The sequence below is a fragment of the Acomys minous genome (assembly GCF_964271855.1).
Source record: "Acomys minous genome assembly, chromosome: 15".
Lineage (NCBI taxonomy): Eukaryota > Metazoa > Chordata > Mammalia > Rodentia > Muridae > Acomys > Acomys minous.
In genome coordinates, this window is record NC_140497.1 from 7,270,620 (window position 1) to 7,287,757 (window position 17,138).

Here is a 17,138-nt window from a genome sequence, read left to right on the forward strand (position 1 = left end):
AGAGCATTCTCATTCATGTCACCAGCTTTCGCACTGGGAAACTGAGGCCACAGACGGTGTAAAGTGAGCCTGGAGCCTAGGAGACCCCATTTCTGGGCCCTTCTCCACCACCACATTGTCCACCACCTGGAGAATGGGTGAACCCGAGGGTCACACCCAGAACAGTCGCCTGTGTGGGGATGTGACGCCTCCTGCCCAAGGGCTGTCTGAGTGGACAGACCTGCCTCTGCTCCCTGGGCTATGTGGGTGGGTAGGACCTGCCTGGGCCTCTAAGGCTTAGGTCCCAGTGCCCGGCTGTCCCTGTGGATAGAACCTGACTGAGATAGGGCCCCTGCAGGGAGGGTCCAGACAAACAACAAGGCGCCTGGCTCTGCAGCCGGCAGGACTCAGCTGCTGCCTGGCACTCAACGGTTAATTGTCTGCAGCAGGATAAGTGAGCTGATTCTAGCTCCTTAATCAGGACATCGAATCCAAATCAAGGAGGCCTTGCAAGGAGCTGTAGCAGCCGCAGACTGCTGCAGCCCTCCGCGCTCAGAGGCAAGCACCGTGTAGCAAAACCAGGGAGGCGTAGTGTCCCCACTCAGTAGCCCAAGATGGAGCTCCACTGGTTTCCTTTGTGCACCCCAGGCTGGCTTGCCAGCAAACAGGTCCTCGGCTCCTGACCAGTGGTGAGGGTGACAGTATGACTTTGAGCCTCATCTCCCTACTGTCCCAGGACGTCACGGCCCTGTGGCTCCTGCTGAAGACAAGTGCAGGTGCGTAGGGCTCTGCTGGGTCCCTGTTTCCTCAGGAATGAGTTTGCTATAGATGTGAGAGGCAGGGGGGTGGGGTGGGACAAGTATGTGTATGACCATTGAGTGGGGGACGAGAGTCCAGGTGGGCTTGTTCTGGTGCTGTGGTCCTATTGTTGGCTGGGGACTCTTAAGCTTGTGGTTCCTATAGCAGGGAACAGATGGGGGTGGGGCTCGGGCTGGCTAGATTATAGAGAAAAACAGCCCATTCCCTCAGGGTCCGGGACGTGATGCCTTGTCCTTGGGGTCTGGGAAATACCCTTCAGACCTTACCTGTGGTCAGCAGCGGTTTCATCTGCTCCCAGATGAAGGGTGGCTGCACACCTTGGGAGGCTGGGAACAAATGATCTCCTTTGTTTAGGATTTTTCATGGACATGCCGGCTGGCAAGTGAAAAATGCCGCCAGAGCCAGCAGCAGCGTGGCTTTGGTTTCCTCCTAGCAGGAAGACCTGGCAAGTGTTAGCCCCACAGCTGCCCCTTTGACACCAGAGCCTGGGGGGCAGCAGGATCCAGGACTAGATGGCCGTGGCCTTTGGGCAGTGAGATGGCGGCTTCCCAGGGGTTTCTGTAGTCTCATTCAGAGCTGGTTGTGCCTCTGTGGGAGGGTGGGTGCTGTGAGCCGGAGCTAGCTGCTTGGTCCTGGGCTTTGGCACTAAAAGGCACGGGCCCCAGGGAGCAGAGCACAGTCATCCCAGGGAAAAAAGAGAACGGGGCCGGCAGAAAGGAAGTAGCTTGGAGTTCCTCCATTATTTCTAAGAGAGGAAGGGCACTCCTTTTGAAGCGTTTTGTCATAGTTACGACTCCTGGTGGTATTTCTGCCAAGCACTGATGCACGCATGACCCATAAGGGGTTTTTGTGAATTTTAATGAATCAGCCCTCAGCTCCATGATGACAAATAAATATAGAGCATCCGATTTTCCAGTGAAGCCGCTGGGGACAGAGAGCGGATGGTAGAGGATTCCTCAGCATGGCAGAGGCAAGGGGCCACACGGAATCACATTCAATGCCGGCTTGTTTCTTAGCCAGGCGAAGCTCCAGATCCTTATGGCTCCCTTTCAATTCTTGGTGCATGTGTGTTCTGTGCTGTAGCTTTAAGATATCCACCGCTCGGAGGACTTTTGCAGGGGTTTGTAGACTAAGGTTAGGGTTTCTGCTTTGGCTTCCGGGACTGTTTGTTAGAATTCTGAAAGAACAGCAGGTAGTCCATGCGATGAATGCTACCACAGACTCTGTAGCTGTGGGTCCATCCATGCGATGAACGCCACCACAGACCGCTGTAGCTGTGGGTCCATGCGATGAACGCCACCACAGACCGCTGTAGCTGTGGGTCCATGTGATGAACGCCACCACAGACCACTGTAGCTGTAGTTTCTCTAAGTGGACACTCCTCTGTGGACACCTAGCACCTAGTGCTTGTTAGTGCCTGGGCACTCAGGGGGGGCAGGCTTGGAGCCCTGCCCCTGAGCCAGGGTGGGAAACCGTGAGGTTTTCACAGCTCCTGGAGAATGGGAGTAGCATGTTGGAGCATACATACTCAGCCCACGCCTGTCGGTGATCCCTAAGGCCCACAGGTGTGTGTGACCCCCCCTCACCAGCCCCACCCCCACAGCACACTCTCACAGAGCCTGACTCTCTCAGTGTCTCTCTCTGCCATATTCTGGTTTCTCGACTGATTTTGCTCATCATCTCTGAGTGCCACCCCCCCCTGCCACCAGCCATCCCCTGCCCCCTCAGCCATCCCTGTGTGTGTCTGTGATTGTTTTTGTTTGAGAAGCTTCTCTGGTGAAGGTTGATATAATTGATTTTTAGGATTTTATAGAGATAAAAGTCCCTCTGTGCAGTTTAGGGGAGGACCACAGACAGGACCCCTCCCATCCCAGGAGGCTATTAGCACCAGGCCATGAGGAGCCCAGTGTCCGTGGGAACAAAACATTGCTCTCTGCCTGGGGAGCAGGGGCTTGTGGCTTAGGAGTCTCTGCACTGCCCTCTCTGAGCTGTAACTGAGCAATTCTGCCTACAAGTCATTGCTTTAGGATGAGTAGGAAAGGGAACAAAGCACCCGCTCACCTGCCGCCACTCACCCTCAGCCTGGGCTAGCCCCGGCCAACCCCTGCCTGCATCAGCACTGAAGGCCCACTGTGTGGGTACCGGGGCACAGTTAGCCCCTAAGGTGGCATGTGGGCTCCTGGCCAGCCCCTGTCATGCTGTAGCTCTACCCCACCGCTCTTCACATGCTGTACCTCACCATGCCAGGTCAGTCTGGATGCTTCTTCAGAAATGTGTTCCAAGACTCATGCCCTTCCTGTCCTGAGCTCAGAGGTGAGCATGGCCAAACAGCCATGACTCCTGGACTGGCATGTTTGGAAACTCAGCATCTGGAATCCGGGTCTTTCTGCCTTGCACTCCAAGGGAATCCACACGCTTTCTGCATGGATGACATGCAGGGGCAGGATGAAGGGCAGGATGCAGGGGCAGGATGCAGCGATAGGAAGCAAGGGCTAGAGCATCCAATTAGCAGGATGTGGCTCCGCCTTGTTTGGATGGGAACCATCTTGGTAGCACTTCTTATGCCTGGGCTGTGGGCTTGGTTCTGAAGTATTGAGTCATTTGGAGGGTGGCCAGACCCTGGTGCCCACTGACCTTGCATCTCACCATTAGTCCCCCTAGGCTGTCTCATCAGGGGTACATAGGAAAGGTCAGAGTGCCGCAAGAACCAGCAAGAATTCCGACACCGTCACTGCCTAGGCTTTGCTTCATCTCTAGCATCCTTGAGGGAAAGGCCAAGGAGAGGCTGGTAGAGAGCTGGTGTCACTGCCTTGTGGTGATCTCGATCAAGGGCATAACCAAGGTGACCCCTCTCCCCAGCCTCCTGTGCACTCACCCACTACCTCCAGGGAGCCTCTGAGACCTCAGCTGCAGCTGCCATGCTGGTGTTTTTAGCTTTGGCCCTTGTCGGCCCCCGTGGGCGAAGGGCAGGGTGGCACTGTGTACTTGGCAATGTCCTCATGAAGCCAGGGTACTGCTGTCAGCAGCATTAGCACTGGCCACAGGCTGTGCTCCCCAGATGGCGGCCTCCAGCCCACAAGGTGGGAACACTCATCCCTCTTTCGTATGAGGGAAAGGCAGACTGCCCAGTGCTCAGAAGCGCGTGGTGGGCAAGGCTGGTACTTCGAATGCATCCCTTCCTCCTGCAGGTGGCTTCAGTGTCCATTGCTTTGTATCTGGAGCTTCTGGGTCAGCGTTGCATAGCAGGGATAGTACCAAGGTGCCAAGGTCAAACACAGAGCATCACCAGCAGGAGTCTGAGTCCATGGCTCTCCCTTTCGAGGTCAACACAGAGGATTGTGGAGGGACAGGAAGGCATCACTGCTGGTGGGAATGCAGAGCAGCAAGGGCCTCACAGAAAACACACTAAAATTAGAAATACTCTATGACCCAGCTGTGCCACTCGTAGGTCTACACCTGTCCTGCTCACTGAGATGTCGGCAGCAGCCAAGTGGATCAGGCTTGGTGCCGTCCGTGGGTGATGGGTTCAGACGATGTGGTTCATAGATGCAGCTCAGCCTGGAGGAGCTGCTGTGTGTCCTCATGCCTTCTGTGTGGGACCTGAAAGGCTGCACACCTGCAAGGAGAGCGAGGAGCAGAGAGCACAGAGTCCTTCCGTAACCCCTGAGTGTGACCAATAGAGCAGAGCCTTGGGTGCAGGTGAGCAGTCCTGCCCAGCAGAGAGAGGGGGAGAGGCGTGCTCTCCAAGGACCCGTGCCTCAGTGGGGGTACAGCCGTCCCAACCTCCCCACCATCACAGCCAGTCTGTGGCCCCCAGCCACTGAGTCAGACCTGTTTATGCTCTTAAAACTCAATGAGTGGGGTGCCGGAAAGCTGAGGGGTTGGGGTTGGGGGTACAAAGGACACGAAGTCCCAGTTACACAGAACAGCCTGACTGAAGCTCTACATGGTACCACTGGTTCATACCGAGTTCAGGGATATTTCCTGAGTGTGAACTCTTGTAACCACACAGACACAGGTGCAACTGAGGTGATAGAGAGAGCGTGGCAATGATTTTCAGGTGTGAACATACTTCGTGTTGTATACCTCAGCCACACGGTGTCTATTTGTCCGTGTATCTCAGTGAAGCCGCGATTGATACCATAGGTCGCCAGGAGATCCCAGCTGAAGGATGCCCTTAGGCTCTGCCCAGTTAGGTGAGCCAGGTCCTTGCGTTGTGGCGTAAAAGGCTGCTCACTCCCAGGCACCTGTGTCCATTGGATTCCCTGTGCTTCCCGAGCCCTACTCAAGCCTGCCTCGGTCCCTTTGCTGGACAGGTTCACCTCCCTCAGCCTAAGGGAGACAGCCGTGGTCTGTGGTGGTTGAGGCTATGTCCTGGCGTGGGGCTGAGTTTGTGGGCCAGTGCTACCCTCCCCTGCAGCCTTGAGCTGTTCCTGACCTGTGCTCAGCATTCGCTGGTTTGCATCTGAAATGGAGATGAGTCCCCTTTTCATGTGTGCACGAGGCACACCTAACACAGGTGAGCAGAGGCTGGCGCCCCTTAGCCCCCATCCTCCAGTGATCTCAGTTCAGGCTGGTAATGGGGAATCAGGGGCCCTAAGTTGTCATTTGCCGAGTTCCTTCCTGATACAGTGATGGTGTGGTCATCGGAGCCCCAGCGGGCTTCCCGGCCTCCAGCTGTCCTGAGATAAGGCAGCTGAGGCATACCCTGTAGCTGGGCGGGGCTGGCCACAATGAGCTCTCAGCTGCCATCAGGGCCATATGGGCTTTAAGAGGCCAGAGGGAAGAATCGGGGGCTGCAGGGAAGAGGGGAAGACAGAAGCAGACTGGCACGTCGTAGGCGCCGCTTTGCAACTCAGGGTGGCCCTAAGCACAGAGGCCCTTGAGTCTAGGCCACACGCAGCGCTCTATTCAGGGCTCTCATGAAGCTCACTCTCGCCCACTCGCACGATCAACTGTCCCTTACTGAGTGAACATCTTGAACAGCTGGGCCCAAAGCCTGCCCAGAACCCAGGGCCTCCTGGTGGACCCTGATCTGTGGTACGTGGTAGGCAGAGATGGCATCTGAAGCTGGAGAGGCCCAGGGCCGGCTACCTGCCCCTCCCCACAGGCCACAACTGTGGGCTGCGACTGGCAGAGCCAGGCAGGTAAAAGAAAGGAAGGCAGGGCTGGAGTGTTGAGCTCTCCCAGGACCCGTCATGGCAACTGTAGGTCTCCCAGCGCTGTGCCTCAGTGGGGTGCATGCGCCTCGCCTTCTCTGTCACTCGTCCTGGCCAGACTCTCAGCCCCCTTATGCTGTTAAAACTTACTGAGAATTGCAAAAGGCTCGATGCCAAGTGTTGATAGTGAAACATTGCCAGAGATTTAAAAATACTAACTTGGGGGGTGGGGGGGAATGCAAACCCATTGTGGTGACCAAGGTGTTTCTTTGTGAAACACAGTCCCTCTTCCCGGGGTGAGCTCCATGGGAAGGCCCTGGGGCTGCCAGGCTCTGGTATATACAGTGCCCCACCATATCTGAGCACAGACACCACTAAGCTCAGAACGGGGACGGCAAGTGACCTCTTTTATCGTTATAAAAACAGTTTGATTTCCCAGATCCCCAAAGAGCCCTTGACTGTAATGAAATGGTTTTTCCTAACAAAACAAAGACAGATGTCAGTGGTGACAGAACCCTGGTGCTTGGACCCTGCTCCCCAGAACAGCGCCTGTGGCCGTGTTGCCCTTCATCACCATAGAGGAGGATCCTTCAAAGTCACCCCTATGCCCCCTGTGCCCAGATGCTGGGGAGGCTCCAAGCACCCAGCTGGTGGACCCCTGTGACGGAAACTTAGCGCAGTGGTCCTCTGAAGGACCAGGGGTATCAGGACGCTAGCCACACAGCAGAGGCCTGCACACACGCACTCACTCTGCTCCCTGTGAGAACCTTGAAGACTTCTGGCCTCTTGCCTTTAAGGATGGCCCTAGGCATCACTCCCATGTGTCCGTCTCTCCGCGTTTCACAGCTGAGAAAGCCTCTGAGGCTGGTGGGCTGAAGTGGGGTGGGTCTCATGAGTAGATATGACGCCTTCCCGAGCATGGAGGTGACCAAGCCCAGGGCCCTCCAGGCGCCTCCCACAAGTGCTCCGTTGCACTTTACCAGTCTGCGCATGACTGCAGAGGGCACTGGGCCCATGTGACACCACCCACTATGCCTTCTGGGGTGACTTGAGGTGGTCGTGTGCCGTCTAAGAAAGTTAAAGTTTGACAGGGTTCTGTCTAGCTCTTGTGCTGTGTAGAAGGCAGTGAAGCGTTTCAGGGAAAAGCCAGTATTTTGTTGCCCGGTGGGGTAGAGGGCGCCACGGTGTCTCTATAGCCTAAGCATCAGAAGAACACGTTTTGTTCTGTATCTTCCCACAGACACAGGCCAAGGCCAGGAGCCAAGCAGAAACATGGGCAGGCTGAGCATGCCAGCCATGCCGACCGACTCTCCACTGCCCTCCCTGGCCCTGCATCTGGCTGGCTGGTTAGCTCAGTGTGCACCTCCCCAGCTCCAATGGGGTGTTGGTCTCTCCATGAGGTCAGATTCACTGGTCGCACCCACAGATTCACGCACTTGAATGCATTGTGAAGGAAACTCCATGCACTGTGCACTCCACCCCAGCTGGGTGTGTGACTCCCACCCCATGTCAGAGCAGAGACAGTCTTCAATTTCCTGAGTCAGGATCATTGAGTCTGGGCTGAGTGCACAAGGCTTCTCTCCTCAAACCCACTTAGCAAGGGCTTGCTGGCTGGAAAGCGCCTTGACTTCCTATGGGACACCACTTGTTTTCAAAATGAGACCTCAGTGTAGTTGTTCTACTGCCTGGCTTTTCCCCCTTGTCAGTGGAAGCGGAGGATGCCGTGAAGCCAAGGATGTCAGAGGTAGGATCCCAGTGGCTGTCTACAGTCAGTGCTCAGCCACGTGGCCTGACGACCACCAGGCTCTATAGGAGCTGTGTTATCTGCTCACGTAAGGCTGACTAGGTAAACATTACTAAAACCAGACCCATCACCTCCACTAAAAGGGCTCAGTAGCCGCTGCACCATGGACAGTGAGGAGGTGATGAGGCCATGAGATGAGCCCTGGCCACAGCCTTGTCCTTGAACTGGGTGATGGCTGCAAGGATGGAGAACAGCACTGGGGACACTTACGCTGTAGGGTAGGGTTTGGGGGGCAAAATGGGATCAGGATCTGAGGAACCAGCTGGGATGACTTCAAGCCAGCCCGCATGAGCTCGGGGGCTGAGACAGGAACCCCAATCCCCTGGGCCATGGATCCACTGATGTCCATACTGACAAGTAGATGGAATAGTGGCGAATGGTTGGGGTGACCCGTGCAAAGGGCTTTCTAGGGTACACCCGCAGAATGGTTTGCTGCACACAGAGAAGGAAACAATCCTTTCCCTGAAGGGTCAAGAGGGTCTGGGGGAGCCTCTTAGCTTCACCTAAGCATGACAGGATAGGCAGTGTGAGAGCTATCACAACTGTCACAGGGCATCCGACAAGTGCAGTGTTTGAGGCTTGGTGACAGCATGGAAGAGCAGCAGTTGGTGTGGGCCCAGGCAGATGGGAATGGCAGCATCCAATGACAGGACCTGACCCTCCTTCCCTGACTCCCAGCTTCAGGCATCCTCTCGTTCCAAACCCAGAGCCCATCTGTGAACCATTGGCTATAGAAGGACCTACAGAGACAGGGGGGGGGGGAACCAAGCCACCCCTTGGGAGGCAGAGGCAGTGGCCTTGCTCATCCCTTGCATCTTTCCCTAGCACTAGAGTGACAGCAAAGCCCCACAGCACATGCGGAGTAGGCTGTGGCCAGTTGCACAGTCCCCAGGGCAAGTCCCTGTCTCAGACCCAATTAGAGTAGTGGTCTCGTGCAGCAGTGCTTCCTGTATTCAGAGCCGTTGAAACAAAACATTGAGAAAGCAGTTAAAGGAATGGGAACCCCAGGCCACATGCCCCACCCTCCACATCCTCCACCCAAGGCCTTGCTTGCCGTGCCGCACGCCCATACCCTGCTACCTTCACCCTGCGCAGCAGCCCCATTTTTCTTTACAGCAGAAGCTCAGAGCTTGGAGACAGTTGCTCCAGTCTCTATACAGTCCCCTTTCTGCCTGTGTTGAAGAGCTGAACAAAGACACCAACCCCTCAGAGCAGGCGTGTACTTCCTCAGCAAATTGTAATGCTATCTCTCCATCCACTGACTCAAAGACGAGGGTTCACGAGAGAATCAGCTGATCATGGAGTTAAGCTGAAGATGTTGCTCCTCAACAGGCCATGGGGGGCACCAAGGGGCTACTCCCCTCCACAGGCCCCTTGTCCAGTCACCTCAGCATCAGAAACGACACCCTTAGCTTGTACTTGTAAACCCTGAAGTTGGGTCCTCACTTTGGAGCCTCAAGCCATCCAGCTCCTGTGTCTGCCCTCCCTTGACATTGACCCTGCAGTCACATAGACATCACTGTGTGACTTTGGGCAGGTCATCTTACTTATTCAAGGAGTAGCCTTACCTCAGTGGCTGTGATGGTTAAATTCATTAATAACAAGAAAGTACTGGCAAGGTGCACATGGTGGTGCACACCTGTGATCCCAGCACTCAGGGAAGCAGAGGCAGGCGGATCTCTGTGAGTTCAAGGCCAGCCTGGTCTATGAAGCGAGTCCAGGATAGCCAGAGCTACACAGAGAAACCCTGTCTCAAAGAACCAAAAGGAAGGGCAGAGAGAGAGAGAGAGAGAGAGAGAGAGAGGGAGGGAGGGAGGGAGAGAGAGAGAGAGAGGGAGGGAGGGAGGGAGGGAGGGAGGGAGGGAGGGAGAGAGAGAGAGAGAGAGAGAGAGAGAGAGAGAGAGAGAGAGAGAGAGATTGAGAAGGAAAGCAAGCAAGCTACTATTGCTACTACGATGACCAGTTTCCTCTATGAGCTAACTAAAGTATAATTTAATTGCTTGGGACACTGAGGTTCTCCTGTGTTTTTTACTGTGGGAACTGGCCTCTGCAGACTTAAGTGAGCAACGGCTTCCCTGGTAGATGAGAAAGGAGTAGGCCTGATGCTTGGGTTTTCCCCAAAGCTAGCCTGGTGGTAGCTTAGTGGGTGTCGGTGCTCCCTAGACGACCTGTCTACTTCCTGCAGGTGAGGGTTATCCTGGGCAGCACTGCCGCCCAACACTCTTCTACTTTAGGTGGCTTTTCAACCTCAAACCCGAGGCCAGAGAGTTTGGGGTGAGAAACCCAAGGGCTTGTCCTGTGATGGCTGGCATGAGATGTTGATTTCTCCTGAGCATGGCAGAGAGTTCTGTGGGACAGGCAGAGGTGACATCCTAGGAACCTGACCTTAGAGATGCCACAGTGGGATGGGTGGCAGCAGAGATCAGGTGCTGCCAACCTTTATGTAGCAAGGCAGCTGCCAGCTCCACCCAGTTGTGAGAGCTTGTATGAGAATGAACAGTGTCTCCTCTGAGAGCCAAGCAGAGCACCGCAGACTTCCTGGGTGCCGTGCTCCTTTAAGGAGTGGTTGCAAGCCTGGAAACCACCATGCGTAGTAACACCCACACTCCAGGGTGTGAATGCTCACGCAGGTGTTTGCCTGTGCAACAGTACAGCCCTTGGGAAGGTGAGAGAGAGCTTAACCCCTGACCTTCCACCACAGGGTCATGCCTAGCGTGGGGCAAACAACACAGGCAACGTCCCCTGTGTTTGTGTGAAGCTGGTGGGTTTCCTGCCTTGACTGATCAGCTTCCGAGTATCTCCCACACACTTAGTTGAAAACTGTGGACTGGGGTTGAAGATACCTGGGTGCTGTGACTGTGTGCATGTGCCAGTCTGTAAGTGTGTTTGCCTTATGGTTGTCAGAAGCCCCATGGCATGTGAGCATGGATGGCTTCTAGCCCTTGCTGGCCTGGCTTTCTGCTGAGTGGATCTGAGGGGGAAACCTCCTGCCCTGAAGGTGCTTTTCCCAACATCCCTTAAGTTCCATCTTTATTATGGGCCTTGATTTTTAAAGCTTTTAAGAACTTGTTTTCTAAGATCAAGGGGACAAGTATGGTTAGTAACAGTGAATTCAGTTGCTCAGTTGTTCTCTCTCTCTCTCTCTCTCTCTCTCTCTCTCTCTCTCTCTCTCTCTCTCTCTCTCTCTCCCCCCCTCCCCCGTGTGTGTGTGTGTGTGTGTGTGTGTGTGTGTGATGTAAAATATTTAAAATTTTAAAAATGAATAATAAAAATCCTGGGATTGAAAATGTTAAGAAAAAAAAGAAAGAAAAAAACGTTAAGAATTCTGCAATTCTGGTCAATAGCTCTGAGCACCTGTGGGTACGCCCTCAGTCCCAGCACGCAACTGCAATGCTGGCCTACCATATTGTGACTTTCTGCCCAGCCTTGCCATCCTGAGGAAGAAGCTGGTTTGAAGCCTGTCACTTGAAGCATCACTTTGCTGAATTTAAATTTTATTCTGCCTGGCTATCTGACGGAACCCTCCTGTCCATGACTCTGACTACGTCTGTGGTTGGAGGCTCTCCGAGGGGCTGATGGGGCTGATCTCCCACCCGGATAACCAGTGATGTAATCCCATTTGACCTTCAACCCTGGACTTTGAAAAGAAGCATTATGTTTGATTGACAGTAAGCAAAAGCCCTTGAGGATGGGCTTTTGTGGGCTATAAATAAAAGGAGATAATTAGCAAATAACAGACTCTACTGTGTGACCATAAAGCACAGCCGCCAGAGCAGGGAGCCTTTTTTCCTGCTTTGTCCCCTTGAGGGAGGCCAGGGCCCTGGTGAGAGTCATCAGCCAAGCAAGGACCAGCTTTCTCATCCTATTTCCCAGCTGCCCCCTCCCCTCAGAGGGTCCCTCCTCCCCTCCCCAGCCTGGTCTCTGGCCCACCTGGCCCTAAGGTAGTTTTCCTCTTTGTGACTGTCACTTTCTTGGGTCTTGGGTAGCAGAGCCAGGGGTCAACGTGCCCCTGGGAAGGCAGAGAGGCTTGTGAGATGCTGTTTAGCTATCTCACCACCTGGTACTCTTGATAAAAGCAAGAAATGCGACCTTGAGTTGATGTGTGAGGACTTTCACTTCAGTCACCTAATTTTGTTGAACAAAAAAGACTTAGAGATCAAAGAACACCCCTTCCTATGTGGACCAGATACCCAACCAGGCTGCTTTGTGTGGATAAACCACAGCAGTTAAAGGCCCTTCAAGTCTAGGTCCAAATTGACCTGGACTGAGATGGGCCTTCTTCCTTTGTCTCGTGTGGGATGATGGTCCCTTCATCCCTAGAAAGGCCACTTAGGTTGCACTTCAAGCGCTGGGACACTTGCCTTCTTTCCTTACTTCCTGTATCCTGACACAGGGGCCCATGGGGACATGGTGCCATGAGGTTGGGGAGGGTTTGAACTCGAGCTGTCTATTGTCCTTGTGTCCTGGAACCCCTCCTAACTGCCCCTCTGACTCTGGCAGGGTTATGACTGGGGTCCCACAGTGTGAGGTTTTGTCTGTATCTCCTTGTGCTCACACAGAGGAGCTCTGTGGAAGCTGGCCCACCCTGGCCTTTGACCTGCTTCCTGCCCAGGGCACCTTCCAGGACTCCGCCTCCTGAGGATCTGTCCCAGCAGCATGGATCTGCTCTACAAATCACACTAGCTGAGGAGACAGAGAAAGCTTGAATCTCAAGGCACAGACGCATCCATTTTTCTTCAATTGCAGAAACATCAGAAAGAATAAAAGATTACAATTCAGAGAGAAAAAATGTCACCAGCCTGATGAGCCTGGGACAGTAGAGATCATTGCTGGCTGGAGAGTGCTTGTGGACACTTGTAATGGACACACACACACACACACACACACACACACACACATACTATTTAATTAGTACTTTATCTTGTGTGCATGTTCGAGTGTATGTGTGCATCATGTGCAAGTACGTGTGCCCATCTGTACATGTGCCTGTGGGGACCAGAGGACCTCAGCTGTGATTCTTCAGGTTCCATCAATGGTTTTTGGTTGCTTGAGACAGTCTCTCATTAGCCTGGAGCTCGCCAAGTAGGCTTGATTGGCTGGTCAGTAAGCCCCAAGGACCTGCCTGTCTCTCTCTCCCAGTGCCAGGACTACAAGGCCACAGCAACACTCCATGCTCTTTTCATGTGGGTTCTGGAGATGAAACACAGATCCTTGTGTTTTCAGGGCAAACGCTTAACCTCCTGAGCTGTGGTCCAGCCCAGACGTTTCTTTGTATAAGCTTGAAGGAGGATAAGTCTGGGTGTCATGGCCTCAGCAGCTATGGCCAGGGTGGGTCATGTGGTAGCTCATGGGATGGGGGCTGAGGCCCTGCTCAGGCAGAGAGAGAAAGACATGGCAGTCCGACTTCCTACAGAATTGGCACCTCTCATGGGACAGCTATGGTGAGGCCCAGGCTGGCCATGCCTCTCTGCTGAGGAGCTCAAGAATACTCTGAGGACAGTTCCTACAGAGAGGTTAACCAGGAGGCCCCTGGGTGACCCCAAGTGGAATTCAGTCATGTGTCAACCCATCCCTGTCCTCGGAAACAGCTCTTTCAGGTGGTCACAGTACGGAACCGAGCTGTGAGGCGGGCTGAGTTCGCAACCTTTAGAGCCTACCCATCCAGGAATGTGTCACCCAGAGGGACAGTGTCATTTATAAGCCTATGGAATGTAGCCTGAGGATTCTGAGGATTCAGTAGGAACGTCTCCATTAAGAGTCATGACACTGACATTTTCTTTCCTTGGGAATAGTTGCAGCCTAGAAGTTTAAAAGTGCAGGTCGTTAGTCCTACGGTAGAGGACCCCAGAGCCATGGCAGCATCCCTAGGGACTTTGCCCTGCTCAGGGCTCAACTCATCACTGGCTTTGGGGGACACCGTATGGACCATTATCTACTGTGAAGAAATCGCCAGCCTAAGGCAACACCTACAAACTTCCTGGTAGCCCTGAATGTTCAGAAAGACTCTCAACTCCCTTTACATTTCTCCTTAAACCAGAAGCCTGTGAGAGAGTAGGCCTCGCAGGCCTCCCACCCACTGCTATATTTAAAGCTGTTGAGAGAAAATATCAAGGTGTAAAAACCTGCATATCACCACCTGAGATGGGCGACAGGCTGGGCCACCCCTCAAGAGTGTCCCACACAGAGTGCTATGCATATAAGCCCTAAATCATTTCCCCAGAATTTAAAAATATATCAGTCTTGCTGGTGACCCCTTCCGGGCCTGCTCTTGCCACACAGGAATCGCCATTGCCGAGCTGGCTGCTGAGGTTGGATTCTGCACGTTGCGCTCACAGTGTGGTGGACAGGAGCACTGGTCCCTTGCTTTCCCTGCTGTGCCCCACCCCCGAGGCTCTGACAGGCACAATGTCCCTGCCACCTCTTTGTCCCATGACAGTGTGCGGTCCCTGTGTACTGAATATTATGAGCCTTAGCAGCAGGCATTTGTAGCACCGAAGAGCAGGGTTTGGGGTCAGTACTGTACAGTTAACGTCTGCTCTGCTGCTTCCATGGGAGCTTTTAGGGTGACAGTGTCTCCACAACGCACTTTCTTAGGCCTCTTGTGACCTGGGTCTTCTAGGGTAGAACTTACTTTTGAAGGCACCTGCCAGTGGTCACTGTGAGTTGTGGGTCTTATGGACACTGGATGTCCAGGACTGTCTGCACTGGCCTGCCTTGTGGTAGGAGACTGCTACCTTTGATCTGTTGGGTTGGCTTCCCCCGACAGTCCCAGTGGTCTTTTCTGTCAGTGCCGTCTTGGGATTAGCTGGGGTGCTGCCTGTCTGTCTCCATGTTCATGTGTAGCTCACAGCGAACGTCAGGGCAGAGCCACCAGCGTGCAGCCAGGTCTCACTCCTATTAACAGTGCTGACCTCACAGGCATCAGGTGAATGGTAGGACCTCAGGCAGGCACAGGGCCTTGAACATCTGGGGATTTGTAGTGACTCTGCGTCTGCGATGATGGCAGATGGCCCTGTTAGCCAGCAAGTCATCTATAGGCAACAAGTGAGAGCCCTGAGGCGCCTGCACCTCTGCCAAGGCAGTGGAGGAGGAGGCACTTTGTTTACCTGTGAGTCAAGTCCTGCCCTCCTCCCTTGGCACCTCTCTCTCTCTCTCTCTCTCTCTCTCCCTCTCCCTCTCTCTCTCCCTCTTTCTCTCCCCCTCCCACCCTCCCCTCCTCCTTCCCTCCACCCTCCATATTCCCCTTCCCTTCTTTCTTCTTCCCTTCTCTGGTTCTTAGACACATTTTTAAAAATTGATGGTGAATCACTCAGCGCTCAGCGTTTGTACTATGAGAAACAAAGGCTTGCTCTGCTCACTGGAAACTGAAATGCTTTTTTTCCAGCCACGTGACCACAGCTCCCTAGGTATTTGTGGCTTGTTCCAGAGGCTCCCAAGGGCTGCTCCCAGAGCCCCGGTGGCTGTGAGGCCAGGTTTACTCCCAGTGACAGCGTGTCTGCTCTCCCCGCAGATGAAATCATGCACCAGGACATCGTCCCGCTCTGTGCCGCTGACATCCGGGAGCAGCTGAAGAAGCGCTTTGCCTACCTGTCTGGTGAGTTCACGGAAGCCAGGGCCGAGGGGCACAGCCAGGGCTGCAGCCCACTCTGCACCAGTGGCCGCTTCGGTGCTGTCTGTAAAGTGTCTGGCCCCGGGGTGGAGGTGCCAGGGTCATGCCACAACCCTCGTCTGTGTTCTGTTGTCCACACTGCAGGGCCTCAGATTAGGTGAGTCACTAAGAAGTTTATTTACCTCACAGATTAGAAGGCCCAGAGCTGAGGGATGCATCTAGGGCTGATGATCTTGCTGGCAGAACCCTAAGGCCATGCAGGTTTTCTTATGGTGAAAGGCGGGGTACACAAGTGTGCTCAAACATGTTTATGTGTGTCTGTGTCAAGTCTCTGTAAAGCCACTTAGGACTCAATCACAGGTCACCTGCCTGTTGACTAAAGCTAATCCCTTCCCCCAAGGCCTCCCTCTGTGTACCACAGTTGGGTTTTTCTCCCTCAAAGAACCTCCCAGATTTAACACCAGCGCAAGGAGCCTTACGTGACACTGAGATCCCAGCCATGGCTGTCAGGCTACTGTCAAGATGTACAGGAGGGTAAGCTAGGTTCCTCTACCTGAACTGCCCTAAGTGGGTGGATGGCCATCGCACTGACCCAGTGCCTTCTGTGAGCAGGGCCGTGAGATATCTCACTAGGCACCTTCCTTGGCACTGCTGCTGCCCCTTCTCAACTCTGCCTAGGAAGCAAGCTGAAGACTGAGGGACGTGGCTGTCCCACCTTCTGCCACAGCTGGTGCACACCCAGCCTGTGACAACACCCATGGGCTGAAGTTTCCCGGCCCCTAGGATGAACATCCTTAGCATGTGGCTGTTGCCCTCCAGCCTAGACATGTCTGTTTGTCAAGACCAATTCAGAAAAAAGGCCCCATGTGAGCCTTCCTCTCAATCCCAGGTCAGCTCAGATGCCCCCTCTAGTTAGCCTGGAACCCCTCCTCACTTAGCCACATAAGGAGAAACTCTGTCCATATCTGTAACCCCAGGAGCAGCGTATGCTTTGGGCCCTTCTCTGGTTTCCCTGGCCTTTGCTCATCAGCCAGGCTTGTGGTCAAGGTACAGCATGCTCCACACACATAGATTACAGGGAGTGCTAAGGTGTTGGGCAGGAGCAAAGCTGACGTACAGTTTATGGGATGTATCACCAACTTAGGAAGAGTCTAGCATGTGAGGTGAGCAGGAAAGTGGAACCTCTTGAGGAGTTCTGCTGATGAGGCAGTTCACTGCTTCCCACTGGGAAGGGTCTCCCCAAGAGTCCCTCCCACCCAAGAGGACAGTAGAACAGATAAGAAGCTTCAGAGAAAGCTTGTGAAAATGCCAGTGTCTGCCCCCAACCCCGATTCTAACCTCCTCAACATCTTCCCACTGACCAGCACCCTAGTAAAGGCCCAGGCTTAGTCACATGGTTGCCCCAGCCTTGGGTTACTGGTCTTGACCTTAAACATGAGCTGCACATATGTCCCTATAGGGAGGCCTAGGGCACTTGAGGGTAAGATCCTGGTAGCCTCATCGCATGCCCACCTCTCCACAGTCTAACATCAGACCGAGAGCTCCAGGCTGCTTAATAGATGATGTTAAGGTCAGGTCTCCATCACCTAAGGCCCTCGCTGAACCTGGCCTCAGAGACTGGCTCCTCCTGTCTGAGAGTCTGAGAGTCTGTCCAACCGCAAAGATGCACAGGTGGCTGGTGAGGATGTGCTGGGCCCAGGAGTTGACAGCAGCCCCTGCTGGTGCCCCGCAGGACCTGGGTGAAACCTGGACGTGGTGCCGGCTCCTG

At 54.1% G+C, this 17,138-nt stretch overlaps 1 protein-coding gene across 18 annotated transcripts in view; it reads left to right on the top strand.

The window, feature by feature from the left end:
- MCF2L (MCF.2 cell line derived transforming sequence like) overlaps positions 1-17,138 on the top strand; it is a 156,082-nt gene that overhangs the window by 80,330 nt on the left and 58,614 nt on the right. For 15 of the 18 annotated variants that reach the window (XM_084759493.1, XM_084759494.1, XM_084759480.1 and 12 more), the window contains one exon: positions 15,272-15,355. In XM_084759493.1, coding sequence (XP_084615619.1) covers positions 15,272-15,355 — 84 coding nt within the window. Of the gene's footprint in view, positions 1-486; positions 756-15,271; positions 15,356-17,138 lie in introns of those variants that run through there. The other 3 variants (XM_084759497.1, XM_084759486.1, XM_084759489.1) reach the window with 3 other exon arrangements.